At 40.0% G+C, this 24,988-nt stretch overlaps 1 protein-coding gene across 1 annotated transcript in view; it reads right to left on the reverse strand.

The window, feature by feature from the left end:
* Positions 1 to 2,346: 2,346 nt before the first annotated feature.
* The window catches only part of LOC149795961 (contactin-2-like), a 221,995-nt gene continuing 199,353 nt past the window's right edge, over positions 2,347 to 24,988 (reverse strand). Inside the window, exon 12 of the mRNA XM_089963901.1 lies at positions 2,347 to 5,505. Within this exon, the coding sequence (XP_089820027.1) occupies positions 5,374 to 5,505 (132 nt within the window). The 3' untranslated portion in view covers positions 2,347 to 5,373. The remainder of the gene's footprint in view (positions 5,506 to 24,988) is intronic.

Raw genomic sequence — 24,988 nt, forward strand, 5'->3', positions numbered from 1 at the left:
TGAATCAAATAGTTCGATGTGCCAGTTGGCTTTACAGGAACATAATTTTTTACATGGCTTATAACTTAGGTTTTAACTTGTTTCAATTGTTATTATAGGGCCTGCTTGTTTATGGGTTTTGAACCACCTTATATCTCTTAATTTATTGGACCAGGTTTCATAATATTCTACCAATCCTGCTATGTTTAATTTATAATAGCCTATCCAATTTAGTCCGAATTGTGCTGGGGGCCTGATGGTTTGGACTATTGACCACCTTATAATTACTAATTTGGGGCCCTATGTACTCAATGTCACTATTTTAAGGCACCACATTGTGTATTTCCATATCAGCTTTAGACTTAGTCTGATTTATAATATTTATTTGGGGATTTGTTAATTTGTTGTAATTAGGATTAATCATGTTGTAGACAGTATACCAATTCCTCATTCTTGTCCTAAGACTGAATTATTTATAATATCTACCAACGGTTCGTGATAATTTGATTGTGATGTTCTATCCTAGTCTATTGTATTCTACCTTAACGTTTAATATTATTGATATTATTGTTTATAGATATGTGTTATTTCCGAGTCTGTTACTATGTGCATTGCTTGGTTTGGTTGGTGTCTTCAGCATTGACAGTCGTACAGTAGGCAGTGAGATCTCCCACAAATGTTGTTAGGTCCGAGTCTGATTTCAGTTGTCCAGTCGTCAATCGACTCGTCATTGACGTAGATCGACCCCACTTCTCTTTCCTTTCTTCATTTGTTCCGCTACCCATGCCTCCTCCGCTATTGTCCCACCAATGGTCAAATTTATATAAAATTGTTAAGTGTGAGGTTCAAGTTAAAAGAACGTTATGATAAATAGTCTTTAACATTAATTATGTATATATTGAATATGTATATTTGTATATCCTATTTACGTCTTAATAGGTGTGTACATATGATACTAGAACATATTAATTTTTTGTTCTTGTCTAAATTGCATTAGTTAAGATCTCGCAAGTTTATACAGTCATATCCCCCATCATCTGCGTTCGCTTTTTACCACAATATGTCATCACTGCAACAATATGGTTCCTGGAGCTTATGGTGAGGCCGTGCATTTGTTATTCATCTGTCATCATGCATCCAATACTGAACAAAATGGGACAAAATTTAATGTTCAGTATCTTACTATCAATGTTTATGAAACACATGTCAATTATATTTAACTGTAAAAAAAAAAAAAAACTAATCCGCTATTAGGAAAGAAAACCGATGAAGTGTTTCCTCCCCATATCATCAAATTAGTTGAAATTAATTTAACCAGATTTGACAAAGCGTATCTCGCAGTTGTATGTGACCATCCATGTATAGTCATTGTAGAACTATTTTTTTGTTATTATAGATAAAAAATTTAATTGACATCATTTACTAAAGTGCTAAATACAAATTACTAAATATGCATCATTCAAGGATTATGATCTGTCATATTTATGTAGAATATTCCCACCCACCATCAGTTAGCTTTACAAATATAAATCCCTCATAACACTTTTCAGTATTTAACAGTAATAACCACTGTACCATGATTTATCTATACTATATCAACTATGTTGATCCACCACCAAATATAACTGCTGCTATTAAATATAAAAAAACACCTATGTTCAGAACCGACCACATGTTATAAGCAGCATTCAAGAAACACAATCTACGTTTTGTGCATATAATGCCGAGCCACTGTCAAATCATTTGATACCTAGTGTGAGGGCTAATGTACGGATCTCGTGCCATACCTTTCACATTTTGTGGAATATTATGTCAAACCTATTTCAGTTCAACATTGTCAGGCAAAACTTTGACTCTTTTCAAGGTATTGTAGAGTCATTTTTATGCTGTACCATTTCTGATAGGTTCGAGCGCCTGATGTACTGCAATAGGTTTCGTGTTGTCTATATACAAGTCTTCTCGTTGCCTCCGTGTTGTATCATACCTTTACCAGATGGTTCCAAATGTTTTACTTCCTATATGGGTTAAAGCCCAGGTCTCATGTTTAGTTCGTACTTAACAAAGTTAATCGACTTCTATAAAATGCTTATAATACAAATACTCATTCTGAAAATTTCCATAAACCCTTTACATTGTTTGTATGCTACCGTTTCGACGTACCTAATTGTGCTGATTCATACAGTTGTAAACGGTCTTTCTAATGTTACTGTATTCATGTTATGCTTTTTAAGTGATGCGCGAGTACGTGCTAGCATGACTTATAGCGTGTTGAGAGGGAGAGAGAGAATATTGCTGATCAACAAACTGATGAAAATAATAACAGACCCAACTTGTTGAAGAACAGACTAAGATATGTACGGAAAAATATTTATGTAGCCACGATTAATGGCCTGCACCTAAGTAATAAGACAAGGCAAAGCCCTAAAGCATTCGATTTTTCAAAATATAAATTTATTTAGATAAAAATAAATACAAAGTGAAATATTAAAAATAACCTAGAGTGTATGAATTCCAAGAATATCCTAAATTGTAAAGTAAATTTCAAACTAATCCTGAAATTGCACAAAGATATTTCGAATTAAGGGTCTAATGTGTTTATGTTATAACCAGCTAGCACCGCTGAAGAATCACAGTTCTAAATGCAAAAGATTTCAGTTCAAGATAATTCTATGAAAAAAGAATGTCAGTGAAAACCTTGAAAGTTTCATATAATCCGATATAATTATTTAAATATTCAAGTTCTTCAATACATTCACATAATCTAAAAGGTAGTGAGTGTTTAAATTAAATGTTTTACACTCTTCTATTCTAACGAACAATTGTCATAAATAAGTCATAATTTCCTTTCTCTCTTGGAACGATCGCAACTGAGGAATAGAATACGTTTTGCGTGTACGAGTAACAAATCCACAAGGTCTGATTCATTCAAAGATTTTTCTAACAATTTAAATCAAGTTGTTTTGAAATAATTCAACAGTTATTTTATCATCTTCTCATAGTATTGAACCAATCAACATTTAGGGAATGCATGAGAGCGCTATAGGACAAATTTACCCCGATTTTCACTGATGTTTTCGTGAATTCCGTTCATTTTGATGCGTGGTGTACTCGACCGAAGGAGATGTTGAGTTGACTGCTGTAATCGGCTTTGGTATGAATGAGAATTCTGCACTTAGTGTATATGCACGCATACTATTACGCAAGTCAGCCATCACTGTATTAAATAATTTAAAATATAATATTTGTAAACCAAAATGACTTTAGCAAAGATCTATATTATACATTCATGTCTGTGCCATTCTGCTGAAATGACATGTTTCAGAACTTTACACCTTTCAAAAATGTTTCCTAAACAAATTGTTTGTAGTCATTATAACAAATCGGATTCCATGTCATTGGTTAAGTATACATGTATATTCTCGACCGCAAAAATAATATCCTCTGGAATCTGTATAACACATTGAAATTGTAAAAGTTTTAAAGAGGAACGTAATTACACCGCTAACCAGATTTGACTCGTTATTTTATCCTTTACATTGCACTGAAGATTTTTCAAGATTTGCTAAAACTAATCTGTATTTTGTCACGTATAATACACTCAAATCGAGCAAAGAGCTCCTTTATGCAATTATCCTTCTGATCCTTAATTGATTTACCTGCTAAAGATAAAACGGAAATAAAAATTATAGAATATTTAGAACAAAATGAAATTACTAAATTATATTAATAATATATTTACATATTGAACGAGAAAATGCAAAGCAGCCACCATTTAACTTGTTAAAAAAATGAACTTAACAAACATGCGAGCATCAGACGCTATAAGACTCACAATAATGTATCAAGTTAGAAAAGAAATAGTATATATACATGTTTAGGACAGGAATAAACGAAATTGGATCATGTTTAGTCCAGTTGTAAACATATATTAATATGTCTTGGCTTTAAAATCATAGTCTAATGTTTTAATACATTTTGTTTCTATACCAAATTCAATGATTTATACTCTTCTCTCAGAGAACATTTTAAAATCTTCTTTAACGTAGGGTAAATAAACTCTGAATTAGTAATATAAAATTGTTACGGAATAATGAAATTTTTTATTTTGCTATCTGTAATCATTGATACAACACGATTGTCATCATCTCTATTTGATAGAATGCGTCATATTAATGTGTGCCTCATTTATAAAATTAATCTGGATCCAGAAAGTATGAGCGTTATGTTTAAATTTGCTGATGACACAATTATCAAGACAGTGAATACAATTACCAAAATTTGTCTTTAGCATTGCACAATGCAATTAGCAACACAAAAACCTAGACGGAAAATGAGATTAAATTGTTTCAAAGAGTTGAAGTTAACGAAGATTGATTCATAAAGTATATAATTTTACAGGTGAAACATGCAATAAACTGTTATATGTACACATTGTTTGACATTGAACAAAGCACATTACTAATTACAGATATTTAAAAAAAAGAATTGATCATAATAGAACACCTATACTTAAGTAAAACTGGAATACGTATATATATATATATATATATATATATATATATATATATATATATATATATATATATATATATGTATAGCCTTGGATGATATATTATTTTGGTTTGATAGGTATAGCAATGAAAACATGATGTTTATATTTTGCAATCAACTACCATCATCCAGCTAAGGAGTAAACAAATAGAGTATGTAAGTTCAGATCGAAGTCATATATGTAGTAATATACCATTAATGCAGAAGTTGACTTTCCAAAATGGTACCATATATTCTCTCTGACGGAGTGATTACTGGAAATTTTGCAACTACACTCTAAGGAAAATAATACAAACGACTAAAGACGATGAACAAGACTTAAGATAACTTGTTATGAAACTAATCTATACAGCACATACTTTGTTTCAGATACAATTGTATATTATAGTATGGATACATTTATATATTTTTCAATATTGTAAATATTTTGTATAATCCACGAGAGAAAAAATATTGGGAAATATTTTTTCACGAATATGATATGGACAAATTTGAAATAATGTATAAAATATCTTGCGTGATAGGAGGAAATTATAATTTCATTGTCAAATGTCAACATATATTCGTAGTTTAGAAAAAATAAAATGATTTGAAATATGAAGTTCCAATATAGATGTCAATGAATTTGTGCAGCAGCGACATCCACATCTGGAAATGTCTGCTTTGAATGGATGCAGACGTGATAGCTCTATTCTAAACAAGATAACTTTAACAAAATACACAATTCACTGTTAATCATATCAGCTGTTCCAGTGGAACCCTCATCCGTGTGGCCATCAACATCGTTCAGTTCTTTATTCCATTACCCTCCTAATGCTTTTCGTCATCGCTATCTGTCAAAGGCTACACTCGCTTGCCAAACAATATATCTGCATATATAGTTCGGTTCTCAAGACCATGGATTATTGATTGCCCTCCTCTTGTAACCGCTGGTACCAATTCCAAGTCAGCGTAGATGAGCCCATCATTATTTATCTACATGAAAATGATCTACAGAGTTTATACTCACAGAAACAAACCGCAAAACAGCAAACTAACAAACAAGTTTCATTTGCGTTGCGAAAAATTATATTATTAACTCCTATGGGCTTAAACTACATAACAAGGAAACAAAAATACAATAAGCATTCTATTTTCCAAAATATAAATTTATTTCCCAAAACTATAAAGTATACCATAGTTAAAGAATTAAAAATATCTTGCAATATGGTATGAATTAACATAATTTACCAAATATACTATACATTTCACAGTAAGCCGGGAACGCTTCAAAAGTATTCCGAAGGAAAGTTCCTGTGTGCCTATGTGCTGCACCACAGAATAAACACTGTTCTAATATCCACAAGTATTTACTTGTTCAAGCTAATCCAATATAATTTGAATATTCCAATAAAATTTGAATGTCATAAATATTCCTGAATGTTTTAGCCAATCAGACGAAGTGTTATATCTTCGCATTTACTTGTTCAAGCTAATCCAATAAAGTTAGAATGTCACAAATATTCCTGAATGTTTCACTGTAATTCATCGAAATTGATATAAATATCTAAGTGACAATCTGATAGAAATGAGATACCAACTATCCTACATGAATATTGGACAGCTACCGCTTAGTGGTCATGTTCTCTTGACCTATAGTTTTACTATAATCTCTATCTTTATTAGCCAGTCAGACGAAGTCTTATATCTTCGCATTTCGGAGACTGAGCAGTATTGCTAAAGAACATCAATGTGTTCTGAACGATTTGATTCACCTTCAGATTTCTGAAAACTTCATTTATATTGGCTAATTCAAAAGTCACCAGGACATGATACTTAAACGATCGCTCCCAGATCGTCACGTAAGGCAATGGATAACTGGTTTGAATCAGATTGATCTAAGTCTTTGAATGCTTTCACATTAATCCAGTAAAATACAGTCTGTTAAAAATAAATATTCTAGTTCTGCAATTTCAATGTTCAAAGCATAAATAAATCTATATACCCTCGTAATGTCACAAACTTTAAACAGAACTACTGAACGCCGCGCGCAGCAAAAAAAACAAAAAAAAAAAAACAAAAAAAAAAAACAAACAACAAAAAACAAAAACAAACAACAAACAACAAATCTAAATGACTAGAAAAGATTCCAGAAACAACATAATTATGTTATGTTCTGAAATACTTTCGTTGTCAACACCTGAAGTTTTCATAATTAGACCAATCACCAACTAGGAGAGTCTGACGTATCTACAGTATAAATGTACTCCCTAGATCATGTGATGTTATTCTGACTTGCATTCAACATTCAAAGACTATTTAGACCAAAATATAATGTTTACATGAGCTTGGCAATTCGGTCTTGATTTATGAATACAAATAGTACATAGATCTACTCGTCTTATAGTACTTGCCACTCAAAGAATTAAAGAATTAAAAAAGGCCATTAACCAATAGCACAGATAAAACTATACTACAGAAATAATATATGTGATATAAATATCAGTAACATCATAGCATTGAAGGTGTGTTTCATTGGGAAAGGTCTCTGTCAAATGGTAGTGGGTGACTTTTAAAGTCTATGTTACTTCTGATTGAGCACACATGTCCCTCAGTTGACTATATATTTGATTATTACCTGATGGGTGATGCCTCTTAGATCTCACGTCACCAATAAATTTTAAAAATGCTCTGAAATTTTGAACGCCGAATGCACAAAATAATTGCTAACATTATATTAACAAAACAAAATGAACACAAACAATTTAATACACATCGTTCCACATGGGAGCAACGAATACGTCTGATGAAGAAATTGTCTCCGCATAGTGTTGGATACATGGCGATCGTGCATGTAAATGTGGTGATCGTGTTCCATGTAACGAATGCATGGTTGGTGTGCGTGGGAAAAAAATATCCATTGTGCAAGCAACATGGTGACCGCAATCTGCAAATGGAAACTCTAGTAAGAATCCGCTAAACAGTTTTTTTTTCGGGGGAGGGGGTCATGTTAAATATATATATATATATATATATATATATATATATATATATATATATATATATATATATATCTGTGTGTGTGTGTGTGTGTGTGCGTGTGTACCAAATGACAATATTTAAGCGTCAAAATCTTGATCGTTGGGCACAAAATAAGTATCAAATTCACAACAACATGATCATCAGCGACTGGATGTTTGATGTAGTTCCTCATGGGGTAAAAATTCCTAAATAATTTTAAGAGCTGCCTACATATGTTTATGATGCAAAATACAAGCTTAAAACTGATAAACCTTTTAATGCGTATTCAACATGGATGACTAAACAGGAGGAACCACGTGCATAATCTATCCTGTATAGTGGAATAGCTGGTTTGCTAACCCCTCCTACCAACAGATTATTTCTACGAATTAAATTTATTAACTATGACAGTGTCAGAAATTATCGGGTAAACAAAGATAAAAATGATTCTTAAACGTGAACGCCATCGTAGTCAGTCGGTTTTTACGGTAATGTCGCATTCTATTCTTCGCCTGGCTTACTGACGGGCATCAGTGGTGTTTACTACAAGAATGTATATCCTGAATCCGCTGTTATATATGGAATTTACGTAATGACTGAACCCAATCGAGATGGATTGACACCAATGTTCACTGCAACAAATGCAGCGCGTGTTACTGAGCATTTTGCTGGAGCGACACGTGGTTGTGGTATAACCGAGCATCGATGTGTAAAGATATATCATCTCAAGATCTTGTGAGAGACATATACGCTAAACTCAGAGACGTAAGTTCTTAGGAGCTCGGATTAAAATGTCAACTGACTTTAGCATGACAATACCAGGCGAAGTTCCCAATGATTAAATACCGACATGGTAGTGACATCACTCCTATGGAACACAACGCCGCCACGTGGTCTCCTGCGCTTCAAGTTCCACTTGGTCGAACGATTCAAGTTTATTTCCACAACGTTTGCTATGAAGTTGCGAGTAGTCCTAAACACAACCCAGTATTGTCATGGTTCCATAGAAGCAACAGGTGAGATTTACATCAATTTGTATTTCCATCTTGGATATTTGTTTATATCGATTTTACGAATTTCACAGCAGCCTGGTAGCAATAGCGGACAAATGCACGGATGTCGCTAACGATATGTACGTTATTACGAGTAATTCTTTCATGAAAGTGTATTTTAATTAGTATTTTGCACGAAAACAAAAACAACAAATTGAAGCCAACTCCGAAGTGGTTTTGCCTCGTTAATGGACCTCCCTGGGGTCGACCCAAGGGAATTTGTCGTGTTACAGAATCAACATGGCCAGTTAGAAACTAGCAAGGTTAAATGGACTGATACTGTTACTAGGGTGTTAGAAGCACCTGGTGGATACTTTCCGGAGATCTATTAAATTCGTAAGATCTGAGATTATAGTGCATCTCGAGCGATCGTCAGCTGTAAAATATACAGCCGAGTTTCATTAGCTGGCTACATAATGATGGGATAGCTCAACATCAACAATAACATAATAGTTCCTATGTGCATGACACATTGCGACTAGGAAATGGGAGAACAGAGTATGTTGACAACGACTAAAAATAAATGAATGCGCTTAAAGTAGAATACGATGAACATGTAAAGCATTTTAACCGGTTACATAAAACTTCAAGCGCGATTCTAAAACCTACCGGATGAAATTTGCTGATACTGCCAAGCAATTAGCCGCGTTGGAAACACCAGAGGATATTATTAATCATTGCAGTCCAAATTCGATATCGAGAAGGTGCGTATCAGCGCGAATTTAGATTTTAGAACGATATGGTCCAGTCTACGACAATAAAAAAATATAGGTTTTATTATAAACTTCATCGCTTTAAATATTTTACAAAAGGAGATAGTCAAGCTCAGATTGCGTATCAGTGGTATTTTCCAGAGGCAGAAACAGCGCAATCTTAAGCTGTTGCATATAAGTATTTGATGTCAATCGACGTGTTCTACGAATCTTAAGTATGTGGTGTGAACTACATGCAACGCCAAATAAGCCAAACGACATTCTACAGATGATGATTCAGATTTAAAAACAACCCCATGATGAAATATTTATGTCTGGTAGTGTAATTATCACCAATTAATAATCCTTAAAAGTTGACGTTCAATGTATATATCCAACTTATCGAGACTCCTCACTCTCTCCAATAACAAACATATAATAATAAAACAATTATTTTTCATCCAACGCGGTTTGAACATGCATTGAGTGTTATGCCAGTGTATTCTACATGGCAGCAATCTAACTATTAAACCACGGCCAAATATTACACAGAGATAAATTAAAACCATTATATAGAATTAACTGCAAATAGGAAAGGGTACATTTTATGTTATTATGACAAAGTGTACTTGCTGGCAAAGATCGTGTAGTCGACACTTCACTAGCTACACAGAAATAATGAATATTACTAAACCATTTGCTTTTTCCTTTGCTTCTTTGTGTTATTTAGTGTAGGATCATATAATCCTAAGCTCTGTACGTATGTCACGGTATTGTATAAATACTTTTATTTACTAAATACCTCTACTCGGATTTCGTTTCTTGTGTACTACAATACCCGTGGGTGATTTATGTATGTCGTACAATATTTCGAAACAGTGAGTTCGGTTCATCCTATTCCGCACATGCGAAGTGCTTTTGATGGGAAGAACCTAATACTTCCAGCGCACAGACTATGTATGGCGGCATGCATCGTCTGTATATAAATGCATCAGCGTAAGACTAAATCTACAATTACATAACGTCAGTAGTGAATAGGGCCACCTTACGTACAATGCAAAATAACATTACAGAGACCCCTGGGCCACTTTACGTACAATGGAAATTTAACATGGCGAAAAATCGTATGCCACTTTACGTACAAGGCGAATTAACATGGGAATAAATTGTGGGTCATTTTACGCACAAGGGGAATTGAACATGGGATTTTTTTTTTTTTTAATTTTTTAAAAAAAGGGTAGGCAATTGAAAAGTCATTCTCTTTTCGAGAAATATGGCTGGCCCTGAAAAGGGCCTTTGGGTTTATGTTAATGTATTCATTAACATAAATGGCACTGCATTGGTCATCTTCTTGTTCTTAGGCTGCGTCTCACTGTTGGCCCGTAAATCAGCACTCTTTTCAGGCATCCTTGTCTTTCAACGTAGATCCTACGTATCCACAGACTGGTGTTTGTCCTGTGGACAACGGTCCACTTGGATCGGACATACATGAGCATGTCCGTCCTAAACATCATGGAAGACACAAGGGTGGATGACTCAACTGTGGTCCACATCTTGAAGCGACGAGAACAGGTGAATCAATGCAGTGAACTGCGCTTATTTATAGGTAGAGGTAGGATTGAAACGGATTGAGTTCATTCACCAATCCAAACACGCGTTACAAAATTCAGTCAACTCGCATCCAATCGGAAGAGAACAGTCTGTGACGTCACGTGGTCTATATAGATTCGTTAGCGCTTGTGTGCAGTCAATCTATGCGACAGTGATTCAACATGACGGAAACTCAGAAAATGATCCGTTTGGGTGCACCAGCAGGGGAGACTGCCCAAGGGAACCCGGACTTACTTTCAGAAGAGGTGAATTGGGATTTTGTGGATTTTCTTACCTTGCAAGAATTTGTTCCGGAACCTTCGTTACCTTCTTCATTACCGCAAGTGGAGAATTTTAGACAGAGACAGAAAGAAGAATTGGAGAAATTTATACAACGACAAAAGGAAGCGGAACAAGCTTTTCTCCTACAGCAACAGCAGCAAGAAGAAGAGGTAAGAAAAAAAAACAACAGCAACAACAGCAAGAAGAAGTAGCAGCAAAGAAACAAGAGGGTGAAAATCAAACGGTCACGGTACTGTTGGACATTTTAGCGGAGTTAAGAAGTCTGAAACAAATGTATCAGACTTCTTTATTACGACCGAAGAGAATACGACCTTCCCGAGCTAAACACGTTAACCCTGTGACTAAGCCTACCGTACCACCCTTAGTGATTTCAACCCAATCATCATCATCATCATCAACATTACGCAGTCCAGAAGTAGGCCTTGGCCGTGGCAAAGGCTTAAGGCAGTTAAAGTTGATTGGTTAAACTCACCCCTACACCAAAATAAAAAGGTCCTTTTCAGGGCCACCCCCATTTCTCGAAAAGAAATACAATTTCAATTTGCCAATAACTCGAAAAAACCCCACCCATTTTACCCTTATAGTACGTGTCTGTGTATGAGTGCGTGAGTGTAGCTTCTTATTTTAAAATCAAAACTCAAAGACACTTACCTTGTATCATTAATTTATTCTTTTCTCCATTTTTTTACAATCCAATTCACAATTCACAACAGAACACTTTAATTAAAAGTTCATTGACTTCTTCTTTCTCCTTGTTTAGTCTCTCTGTTTTTTGAATTTCTTCACCGTCACACTCTTTTCCTCTTCTTCTTCCTCCTCGCTTTCTTCCCTTCTTCTTTTCTTCTCCTGTTTCTTTTTCTTCACCTGTCTTCTTTCTTCCTCAGAAGAATCCCTCTCTTCCTCTGAAAAATCCCTCTCTTCTTCTGAAGAATTCCTCTTTTCTTCTGATTCCTCTTGTTTCTTTTTTGGGCAATCTGGAGACCAATGTCCTTTTTCTTTACAATAATAACAGGTATCTTTACTTTTGCCTTTTTTAGCCCCTGTTTTTTTTTCTTTTTTGACGGTCTGGACACTCTGAAGACCAATGCCCTTTCTTCTGACAGATAGCAAGTATCTTGACTTTTATCTCGAAAGGAAGGAGAGTAGTCAGTGGGCTGGTCTGAAGAGAATTTTCTAATGACCCCTCGCAAAGCTCTGATGAAACGTTCGATTTGGTTAGTCTCTTCCATCGTTGTGCTCGGCTTGAGAGTGAAATGACTAGTGAAAAGGACAAGACACACACCCTTTTACATACGCTGGTCTGCCATGACTATAAATTAGTCTATAGTGTTTAAACTTGAGTCATTTGACGTTTTGCACTCAAGATGAAACGATCCTATTCATTCGAGAAGAAAGAAGAAGAAGAAAGTAAGAGGCAGAAACGTGATCTCTCGCCTCGTACCAGGGCTGAAATCTTGGCACAAATTCATGCCAGTGATTTTGAAGAGGACATGAGTGAACCAGAATGTGAAACCTCTAAACCAAGTTCACCACCCTTAGTCAACCCTGAAAAGTACTATTCCATTCGAGAGACGGAAAAGCACTCCTCTAGAAAATTTAGAACCACGGCTTACACCTACACGGTGAAGTTTAAAGATTTCAAGGCTGTAGTGCCGTTAGAGAAAGCAGAAGTGTTTATCACTGGGGTGTGGGATTCTTTGCTCACTGCACTCGAGCGACAATGTCAACCCAAAGAAGACGATCGCTTGAGACTTTCCATACAACACGACGGTTTGAAATCCCCTGTTTGGATCGAGTTTAGCACTCCTGCAGAATTGACTGCTTCCAAAGTCATGGACAAGATTCAACACGTACAACAATCTAATGATCAGTTTGACATCACCGATGGAAAAGCCACACTGGACATGACCCACGTCTCTCCTCCTCAAGGAACTGGACGCAAAAAGATGTTATTGGTGGACGACCTTCGCAACACCAAAAAGAGTTTCGTTCGAATTAACAACACTCATGACCAGATGTGTTTAGCTCGTGCCATCGTGGTGGGACGAACCTATGCCAACAAGAACGACACGGTAGAATGGAAAAGAACCTGGAACACTATTCAACGTTCCCATCGAGCCAAACAACGAAACGAAGCAGAACTCCTGTTGCAACAAGCTGGCCTGTCTAAAGACGCACCCTGTGGCATTCCTGAGATGCAAACATTGCAAGATGTCCTAGCTCCACGCTACACCTTGAAAGTGCACCCTCAAGAAATGCGCGGGCCTCTGTTGTTTCGAGGCCAAGATTTTAAGGACGGAAAATACATTCATGTTTATTATCACGATGACCATTTGGACACCATTACCACCATCACTGGATTCCTGGGATACAGATATTACTGTGAGAAATGTGACTATGGTTATAACAATCGAGAGCAACACAAGCATTGTGGAATGAAATGCCCAGGATGTTTGGCCTCTCCACCCTGTCTGAGCGAAGAACCAGTGCCTTGTTCAACTTGTCTGCGCAGGTTTGTCAGCCCTACCTGTTACCAACAACATTTGAAAACGCAAGGTTCACAGAAGAAATGTGCTTGTCAACTCCTGAGATTGTGCCCTACTTGTGGACAAAGCATATGTACCAATACTGCCAAGGCACACGTATGTCGAGGAAAGAAAAAATGTCACATTTGTCACCACATCGTGGACTTGGAACACCAATGCTACGTGCAAAAATACCAACCCCCACCAGAGAAAGAGGACGGTCACAAGAAGAAAGGCAATTTCATCTTTTTCGATTTCGAATGCATGCAAGAGACCGGCATTCACATTCCTAATTTCTGCGTGGCTCATCGAGCGTGCGAGAAGTGCATTCAAGAACCTATCTTCAGTCATTGCCCTCACTGCTGCAAGATTCCTGGAGGGCGTGAAAAAATCTTTCGAGGACCGAACACGTTAGCCGATTTTGCCCAATGGGTCTTAGACCCCATCGACAAGACGTGGAGCCAAGAGGACATCGAACGTTACGGAGATTGTCATCGTCATGCCACGGTGATGGCTCACAATTTTTCCGGATACGATGGACAGTTTCTTCTCAGATACTATACGGAACATGGCACCGAACGTCCTAAAGTGACTTTGAACGGAGCCAAAATCATTTTCATGCAAATGGGACAAGTACAGTTTAAAGATTCGATGAGCTATTTGGCCATGCCTTTGAGTCGAATGCCTAAAACGTTTGGAATGACAGAAATGGCTAAAGGGTACTTTCCACACTTTTTCAATACGGAAGCCAATCAACACGCCGTTCTACCCCATTTACCTGAGGCTCACTATTACGACCCCGACAACATGCGTACTTAACAACGAGAAGCTTTCTACGCTTGGTACCAGGTTCACGCCTCGGACCCTTTCGACTTTCAGGAAGAAATGCTAAAGTATTGTCGTTCCGACGTGGACATTTTACGACGTTGCTGTGGAAAATATCGAGAACTGTTCATGGAACACGGAGGGGTCGATCCCTTGAAAGAAGCTTGCACCATTGCCAAAGCGTGTTCCTTAGTGTACCGCCAACGATTCATGCCTGAAAACACCGTGGCTGTCATCAGCCCACAAACGACCCACTATGTCAAGCGTCAATACTCGGTCAAAGCCCTACGCTGGTTACATTACTTGTCCGACAAGGAAGACAAATGGATTCAGCATGCCCGCAACGGAGGGGGTGAAAAGACCATCGGAACGTATTCGGTCGATGGCTGAGACTTAGAAAACCCCAAGATCGTGTACGAGTTTAACGGCTGCTTATTTCACGGATGTCCCGTCTGTTACCCTGACCGTGGCACTAGAAATCAGTTTTTGCAACTAACCATGGAAGACTTGTAGCAGGACACTTGTCAGCGGCGCCTAAAGTTAGAACAGCAAGGATACCAAGTGGTGGAAATGTGGGAACACGAGTACGATCACCGTATGAAAACCGATCCCGAGTTTAAACGCCTCGTGGAAAGTTACCAGTTCATGGACCCGCTGAACCCGAGGGATAGTTTGTACGGAGGAAGGACCAATGCCACCTGTTTGCTGTACCAAGCCGACGAAGAGAAAGGAGAAGAAATCAAATACTTGGACGTGTGTTCGCTGTATCCTTACGTGTGCAAATATTGTCGCTTTCCTGTAGGGCACCCACAATTGTTAACGGAACACATCGACCTGAAAAACATTCGACAATACGAAGGCTTGATCAAGTGTAAAGTTTTGCCTCCCACGAACCTATACCATCCCGTCTTACCTCACCATTGTCAAGGCAAACTGATGTTTCCCTTGTGCCGTACTTGTGCCGAAACGTGCAACCAAGACCAACCTTGTCAGCACACCCAGGAAGAACGTGCCTTGACGGGAACCTGGGTCAGCGTAGAATTGTTCAAAGCTCTGGACATGGGATACCAACTGTTAGAAGTGTACGAAATTTGCCACTTTCCCAAGACACAACAGTACCACAAGGGTGATCCCAGTCAGAAAGGCATTTTCGCCGACTACGTGGATGCCTTTTTGAAACTGAAACAAGAAGCCAGCGGCTATCCTTCCTGGTGTCACACTCCCGAAGACCAAATACAATTCAAAGAGAAATACTACGAACAAGAAGGCATCACTTTAGACCACATCGAAAAAACGAAGGTAGGCGATCGTTTGCCAAAGTGATGTTAAATTGCTTGTGGGGTAAAATGGCACAACGACCGTGTTTACCCAAGACGGAATATTTGACAGAACCTTCCCGCTACTTCCAGATGATTCACGACAAAACCAAATACATGAAACACGTGGACGTCGTTCGAGATGATTTGATCTTGGTCAATTACGAAGAAGATCTGGACTTTGTACAAGACGGCCCTTTTGGAAATGTCATCATTGCGGCTTACGTGACAGCTCATGCTCGCTTAAAATTGTAAGAAGCTTTAGAACTGTTAGAAGAACGCGTCCTGTACTTTGACACGGACAGTTGCATTTGCATCATCACCCGATTCAACATCACCCTGACATCGAAGGAGACCGTTTAGGAGCCTGGACAGACGAGCATCCCGACGACAAGATTCTAAGTTTCGTCAGTGGCGGCCCCAAAAATTACGGCTACGAATACCGGGACAAACAAGGAGAAGTGCACACGACGTGCAAAGTGAAAGGACTGACTCTGAATTATCGTACCAGTCGAGTGGTCAACTTTGGGGTATTGAAAGAAGCCTTGCAATCGGGAGAGGATGGAAACTTTAAAGTGACCACCTATCAACCGAACAAGATTGTACGTTTACCCACTCACCACATCGTCAGTCGGCGCTTGGAAAAAGTCTATCAAATCGTGTACCAGAAGCGAGTTCGACTTCCCAATCATTTCACCTTACCGTATGGACACGTTGGTATAAAACATTGGTTGTAAGAGGATAGTTACCCCACCAGAAAGATGACTTCGCCACAGCAAGAATCGAGTGAGAAACCCGATGAGAACTCCAAGTTCAAACCCTACCATTTTCCAGTCGTCTTACCTGACTATTGTGATTGTGCCCGTCGATTGGACACGTTTCAGAAATGGCCTACGGATAGGGAAGGATTACCTTCTTCGCATGTTTTAGCTAGAACAGGATTTGTCTGAGTCAGGATTGGGATACGATGTACAGTGTTTCGCTTGCGGACTGAAGTTACGAATGGATCTATGTATCTATAAAGATTCAGCTATTCTGGAACATACTCGATGGTCTCCGCACTGCCCTTACCTTTCTATGGCCTTTTCACCCATCACACTACGGTACAATGTTGACGGTACCTTAGAGACGGTACCTTCCAGAACAGGACATAAAAAACGTAAAAAAGGAAAGATGAACAAGCTGGAGACTGCATTGCGACTAGTATAAAAAGGGGCTATGGTCAAGATCGATAGTTCATTGTGACTACCAAGACCGAGCGAACAAGATGAATACTTTCAGAGAAACACAGAACAAGTTGTTTAGAAGGCACAATTCAAGTGTGAGGCTTCGGAAGTGGAATGCGATTGTGAGCCTTGCGATGTGTACGATGCTGTACGCTGTGACCTTAGCGATGCCGTAAAGCATCATGGGAACTTTAGTGTCACTACCCCTATCATGGAAAGTGATGCTGTGCGTGTCAAACCTGTGGGATGCGAAAGTGATGCCGCTCGTCCTCTTGGACACTTTACTAGGTTTAAAGGGGAATGTTCGCCTTCACGTCTACCCCCCTACGGATGTCATCCAGCCCTGAGCAAACTCCTGCCCATGTCACTCAACCCTCATCGAAACGAACCTGTGAAAGACGAATATTCGTTCCCTGTGCGTTTGTCGGAATACTGCGACTTTGAAAATCGTCTTCAATCGTTCAAAGGAAAATGGCCTAAGTATCTGGGAGGATCGACCCCCGAAGAATTAGCCAGGGCCGGATTTTTCTACTTGGGCGAAGGAGATAAAGTCAAGTGCTTCAGTTGCGGTGTGTCACTTCACCACTGGGAACCGCAAGATTCGGCCTACGTAGAACATGCTCGATGGTCACCGAATTGTCATTACTTGCCCTTAGTGGGACCGAGACATTGAAGTAACTTACCATAATCTGTTCATGGATACTTTACAAGAGAACATTCGTGCTTTGCCTGTGGAGTTGAGAGAACGCATTTACCGAGAGCTGGTCAAAATACAAGTGAAACGTAAAGAACAATTGCATCCGTTACGTCACCGGTGTTTGAACCACTGGTACCTGAAGGCTATACAAGGATTGATTCAATTGAAAGTGTTCCATCGGACAGACATTGATGAACGATCCTCTAGTTTTAAAAAGGATTGGTTTGTTATGGACGATTCTACCTACATCATTGTAAACTTACTGCATCGAGTTCCAGAGGAAGAGAAAACGAATTACCAACATCTTGAGCACAATGTCAACTTAGTGAAAGAGGAAACTTCTGAACGAATTGTAATGTGCAAATTAGTAACTAAAGGATTTAAATTCGACACTGAAGTGAAACCATGTTTGTGCAAGCAGTACATTTCTTGTGTAAGACCAAAGAGGATTTAGTATGACCTATTCATGGATACTTTGCTAGAGAACATTCGTGCTTTGCCTGTGGAGTTGAGAGAACGCATTTACCGAGAACTGATCAAAATACAAGCGAAACGCAAACTCAAAGTGATTCATCCGTTTTTAAATTATGCTCTGTTCCAAAGTACAAGAAGACTGATTACATCAGGCACAAAGTTAAACGAGGCTATTGGCCACCACCCAACGATTCCAAAAACAGTGTATATACTTATGGATACTTTACAAGAGAACATTTTGGGCTTCCCTGAGGAGTTGAGAGAAAGGATTTACCTAGAGCTGGTGAAAATACAAGTGAAACGTAAAGAACAATTGCATCCGTTACGTCACCAGATCTTTAACCACTGGTACCTGAATGGTATAAGAGGACTGATTCGTCAGAAATTTTTTCAGTGGTCAGACCTTGTTGAACACTTTCAGTTTGGGGATGATGATGATGGACTAGACGTTCGTAATTTTGGTTACTTCGAGATTCACTTACTGCAACGTATTGAGGAAGACTAGTTAAAGGATTACCAACATTTGTTACATGGAATCTGCTTAGAAAAAGACGAAACATCTAGACAAACTCTGACGTTTCAGTTACAGTATGTAACATTTAAATTCCCTACTGGAGAACGAACATGTTTGGTTAGAAATTACCTTTATTGCTTCCGGAACAAAGACACTATAAAATCAAGTTGCCATGCCACGGATTATGTCACATATTATTGAACAGATTCCGTGGAAGGAACTCAATGACCATATTCAAACCGTGGATCATTACCATCAATTATTACAAGAACTGTATCCATTCAATTTGGGACGACAAGTGGTGTGTGTCTTAGTGACTTGTTTTCTGGGATTTCGTTTACCAGCCGATTCTTTGTGGACTCTTTACGATCAGTACTTACCACCTCAATGGCCTTAAATGGTCACGAAAAACTCCTTTTGCTCAAAGCCTTGCGTTTTCATCTGGATACTTCTCGATCTCAACAGGAAAAAAAGATTCGTCAACTTTTAGCTACCCAAGACGTGTATGACGATGTGTGTGTAGCTTGTGACTTACATCCCCATTGGACAGATGTCCGTGCCTGGAAAGAATGGGGTTTTGAGGCTTGGACCCAAGAAGTGGCCCAGTATGCACGAGAGTTGTTCAAGGAAAAAAGTTACTTTTCAACCCGTGTTAGTGACGGTGCCAGAAGAACCCGTCACCCAGGACGGGACTGTCGTGGACAGGCCTGAAAGACCCTTTCGGGAGGACACTTGTGTGACCTTACCCCCTACTATAGAACTGGTTAGAACATTACCCAAAACATGTTGTTGTACAGACACTTGTTTTTATTCCACGTTGATGGTTTTCATGTGCCTTTTATTCTTGTACTGAAGCCTATTTACTCGTCGATTTGAAACCTACGACCCCCGAGGATTTGCGATTTCGTACCCACTTGTTTCACCACTGGTGCCAAGACGGAGGGCCTGTCCTGTACACGTCTCCGTCCTCGACTTCATTTCACTCCCCATAAAAAAAATCTATAAAAACCTCAGACCCTTTTTCGTCTGTCTCACACAACGTCAACATGACGTCCCTTCCGTCGCATCCTCCCGTGAAATTGATTCGTGCCTTGTATGGCATCAGTCGAGAAAAAAATCCACAAACACGAGCCCGTGTCTTAGAAGCTAGTCTCAAAGAAGTCTTACGATGGTTCACGGTGACGGCACGTCAAATACTCCAAGGAATCATTCAGATTCCTCATCAAACCAAACGCTTTTTCGATCGAAACAAAGTCGCTTTGGTCCAACTGGCCGATCCCCGCATCGACACTCAAACCAAAAAACAAATCATTTTGAAACCTGGAGGGAGCGGTACTCTAGGAGGGGTCATCATTCGCTCTCTCTTAAGATGGGATCCTAATGCCCCCAAAGTTATACCCAAGAAAAAAGTCAAACGAAGAACCAAGAAGAAGAAAAAGACCAGGTCCCCAAGGAGAACTTATCCAGTGGCAGGACCCTCCTCTGACCAGACACCACCCCGGAAAAAGAAAAGAAGCCCCCAGAAAAAGAAACAGAAAAAAAGTCCCCAGAAAAAGAAAAGTCCACAGAAGAAAACTAGTCGCAAGAGAGGTACTTCGGCCAGGACGCAACCTTACACTCGCAAACCACGACCTGCCACAGCGGTGACTGCGTCTCCGGCAGCCTCACGTTTATCCACTTCTCCGTTAATGACACCCAGAACTGAAGAGTACTTGGAGACGTTGATCACACCAAGAACTTCTCCGTTGATGACCCCAAAAAGAACTTCCCCAGTGGCAGGACCCTCCAATTTAGTGGCAGTGGCTGCTGCTCACAAAGTACCTTCTCCCAAAATCAAAGTCCATGAAAGATCGGACATGTTACAAAGTTTACTGGATTTGTCCAAGCAAGAACTGGCTCGATTTAGTCCGTTACGTACCCCTGCACGACGTGTCATGCCTGTCCTCAAACTGATACGACGTAAAGACAATCAGTGGCGACGAGTTCCAGTATAAAAAAGGCCTGTGACCAAGTAGGGTATCAGTGTTTTTTTGGTGCTCCTGAAGACTCAAAGATGTCACCCTCCAGAAAACCCAAAGGAAAGAAAAGGAAAGGACTGCCACCACATTTAGCCAAACATGGGGACATGTTATCTGTCCTGTCCAAAGCTTCTCCACCCCTACGAAAAAAACTCATTCAATCGGCCTCCAAAGAGGTCATCGATACCGTGTGCGAATGTTGTTTGAACGTTTTGAAAGGCACGATCCCTTTCTCCAAACACCAGAAACAATGCTTAGGCAAACATCGTCACGTTCTTCGCCAAATGGTTCAAAAGAAAATTCCCATTCGTCAAAAAAAGAAGATGTTAGTGCAACGTGGAGGTATTTTGCCTCTCTTGTTAGGCCCCATACTGAAAGGAGTCTTTGGAACCATGTTGGGAGGACTGGTGGGAGCAAGATAAAAAGGCCCTCGGAAGTCCCAACATCTCAGAATCGACCGCTGACAACCACATGGAAGGACGAAAACTAGCTTTAGTGCCTTACAAACGATGGATAGAATACCGTCGGTGGCAAGAACAACGCACCCCGCATTTACCTCCCAATCCCAATTTGAGCGAGATGTCCCAGTTACAACACGAATTGCAGTCCTTGATGGATCGCCAAGATTTGTCGGTCAACTCTTGCAACGACTGCAACTCTTTCACCAGAAAGCTTTAGACGAAACAGCTCTACCCACTCTGAAAGATTTTAGAACCTTGATGAAAAGTCCAGCACCATCACCAGTACCAGTACCAGTACCACCAGTACCAGTGACCAAGACAGAAAAAGGAGAAGAAGAAGAAGGGTTTCAAACTCCACCAGAAAAAGTACGCAAGTTAACAACACCACCTACCTCCAGAATTGGATGGATTAAAAAGATGATGGCCACCCCTTCTTCATCACAAGAGAAAAAGAAAGTGAAGACAGAAGTGAAACAAAAACCGATATCCCCGGCTCAGATATCCTCCTCTTCAACAACTATTGCCGGTCGCACACGCAAAGCATTGCAATCCAAGAAAATACCCCAAGAGAAAAAGAGTAGCATCCTCCAAGAGTGGGTGCCTTATTAACACACAAACACAAAACATGGAAAAAGTCTTAGCCAGCATTTACTACGATCCCTCCCATCCTGCAGGTTACGCAGGAGTTCAAAAATTGTATCGTGCTGCCAAAACTCGACTGAAAAGTCTCCGTTTACCTCAAGTGCAACGATGGTTACAAGAACAAGCTACCTACACTTTACATAAACCCATTCGACGCAAGTTTGCCAGAAGTCGCACCCGAGTGGAAGGCATCGATCATCAATGGCAAGCCGATTTAGCCGATGTCTCTCATTTGGCCAGCTACAATCGTGGCTACAAATATTTGTTTTGTGTCATCGACGTCTTTTCCAAATTTGCCTGGGTCGTGCCCTTGACTTCCAAATCGAGCAGCGAGTTAGTGCGAGCCCTGCAACGGGTGTTGAAACAAAGCGGTCGTCACCCTCTTCGATGGCAAACGGACAAAGGCACCGAATTTCTGAACCAAGCTTTCCAAAAAGAATTAAAGAAACGTGACATTCATTTTTTTACCACCGAGAATCCCGAAACCAAAGCCAGCATCGTGGAACGTTTTCAACGTACTTTGAAAGAACGCATGTGGAAATATTTTACGCATCACCACACTCTGAAGTACATCGACATCTTACCGCACCTGGTGCAAGCGTACAACCAATCTTACCATCGAAGCATCGGACGTGCCCCGCAAGACGTGACTCCCGAGGACGAAGTGCTGGTGTTCGAGCGTCTGTTTGGTACGTCCCCGACGAGGGCTGTCCCCAAGAAAAGTGGAGAGTTGACCGTAGGAGATTGGGTGCGCATTGGCAAAACCAAACGCACTTTCGACAAAGGTTACTTACCTAACTGGTCGACCGAATTGTTTCGCGTCACTGGACGAGTGCATGGCCGTCATCCTGCCGTCTATAAATTGGAAGACATGAACGGAGAAGTACTCAAAGGAACGTTTTATTAGCCCGAGTTACAACGTGTCACCAAAAAAAGAAGACGACGTGTACGACATCGAAAGCATTCTCGAACGCAGAACCCGTAAAGTGGGCAAACGACGTGTCAAAGAAGTCAAAGTACGTTGGAAAGGATATCCACCCAGTTTTGATTCTTGGATCGACGCTTCGCAAGTCATCGACTATAAAAAGAAGTGACCATCATGCCCTTTCACACAGCAGACGCAGCTACGTCGACCACTCCTCCTTCACCCAGTTCTTCTGTGCAAGATTTTCAAAAACAACCCTTGTGGGTGTGGTGTGGAGAACGTGTGCCTAAAACGCAAATCGTCTTTTTCTGCCAAATCTTCGTGGTGTATTGTGTCATCGGGGCAGCCATTGCCAATTTGAGTTTGCAACAAGGAGACAAACAATTGTGGACCATTTTATTGAGCAGTTGCATCGGTTACCTGCTTCCCAATCCCTCCCTGAAATTCTCTTCCAACGGGAACCTAGTGTCCAGTGCCAGTGTCAGTCACCACTCCAACAACAACAACCACAACCAGAACCCCATTTTGGGCGGAGACACGCCTCTGACGTCCAGTAACCCCTCGGACAGCCACAGAACTCTGGAATTATGAGTCACCAAAACCAATTTTACTTAACCTTACCCAGTGACAGTTCCATGGAGGTGTTTCCCAACAACACGTTGTGCTGTTACACGGCTAAATTACCTCAAGCCATCCCGTTAGATCACGAAGCCCATTGGGAAGTGGCTTTAGTAGAAATGATTCACCCGACCCAAGTCCTCAATGTCCTTAACAACCAAAATAAATTTGATGTGGAAGTTCATGAGGAGCAAGTGCAAAAGACTTGAATAATGTCAAATATGATCTCAAAACCTATAATGACAAAACTAAAAGGTGGACCTACCACTTGTTTATTCCCCCAGGCTATTATTTTAGTGGTCAACATTTGGTCAGCACCATAAGCTCCAGGTTTAATGCCGTGTTTGGGAAAGCGTTGGAGCTTACCCCAAAAAAGGTCACCCTGGAGTACCACAAAGCAGCTCGTCGCTTCTTGATGAAAATTGAGCCGAGTAAAATCGTGTCCATTGTATTTTCTCCTGAATTGTTTGACATGTTGGGCGGTGACATGAAGCTGAGGAAGAAAGTAGAACAAAAACCCGAATTACCAGTTATTTCTGACAACGATTCTTTTGCCCAGTATTTTCGTTCCCCGGTAGAAATGAACCAAGGACTGAATTTGATGTTTATGTACTCCGATGTGGTGGAGTACAACGTGGTGGGACACACCTCCGTACCGTTACTGCGTGTCATTCCTTTCAAAGTGGACTCTGCCACGGCCGCTGACGAGGAAGGTGGAAACACTTACCACGTCCACTGGGAATTTGTCCATCCTCATTATTTACCTGTCAGCAAGTCGTATTTGGACACGATCAACATTACTATAAAAGGAGATCTGGGACAAAATATTCCATTCACCAAAGGAAAAGTCACGGTGAAACTCCATTTTCGAAAACGGTTCTCTCACGACTCGTAAGTCATGTATCCAGTGTACCGAGGGGTTGCACGACAGCGAGGACACGGTTTAGGAGATATGTTAAAATCGGCCTTTCGTTCGGTGGCCCCGGTGTTGAAACCGATGGTGACACGCGGATTGCACGCCTTGAAAGATGCGGCACTGACGCAAGGCAAAGAATTTCTCCAAAATGTCATCATCGACAAACAAAACCCTAAAGAAGCCTTCATGAGGGCAGGCAAAAATGTCATGCTGCAAACGCGTAAAGACATTTTAGGCCGACGAGACACACCTATAAATGCCCTGCACGCTACCGAGTCAGGCATTCAGCAAGGACAAGGCAGAAAGAGACAACGACGAAGAAAACACCCTTTCACCAGACTTCAAGCTAGAAAGGCCAAGAAAAGAAGAACCGTTCGAGACTTAGACGTTTTCGATTATTGAGAAAGAACAGAACAAAATGATGCACCGAGAGTCTTGCGTCTGTTCCAAGACGGAACTGGATCTGTTTGCCATGCCCCACACGATGATGACGATGCAAAAATCCCAGCGGGTGGAATTTCACCCCGTCTCCTCATTGACGATTCCGCTCCCATCGAGTTTGAAATCAAAGGACAACCCGAAGATTACATCGATCTGAATAGCAGTTACTTGTACTTGAAAGTCCAAGTTCTAGATAAAGATGATGGTGGAGTAGATGACAGTG

Source organism: Sinohyriopsis cumingii, chromosome 7 (assembly GCF_028554795.1).
Source record: "Sinohyriopsis cumingii isolate HCF-2022 chromosome 7, ASM2855479v2, whole genome shotgun sequence".
Classification (NCBI taxonomy): domain Eukaryota; kingdom Metazoa; phylum Mollusca; class Bivalvia; order Unionida; family Unionidae; genus Sinohyriopsis; species Sinohyriopsis cumingii.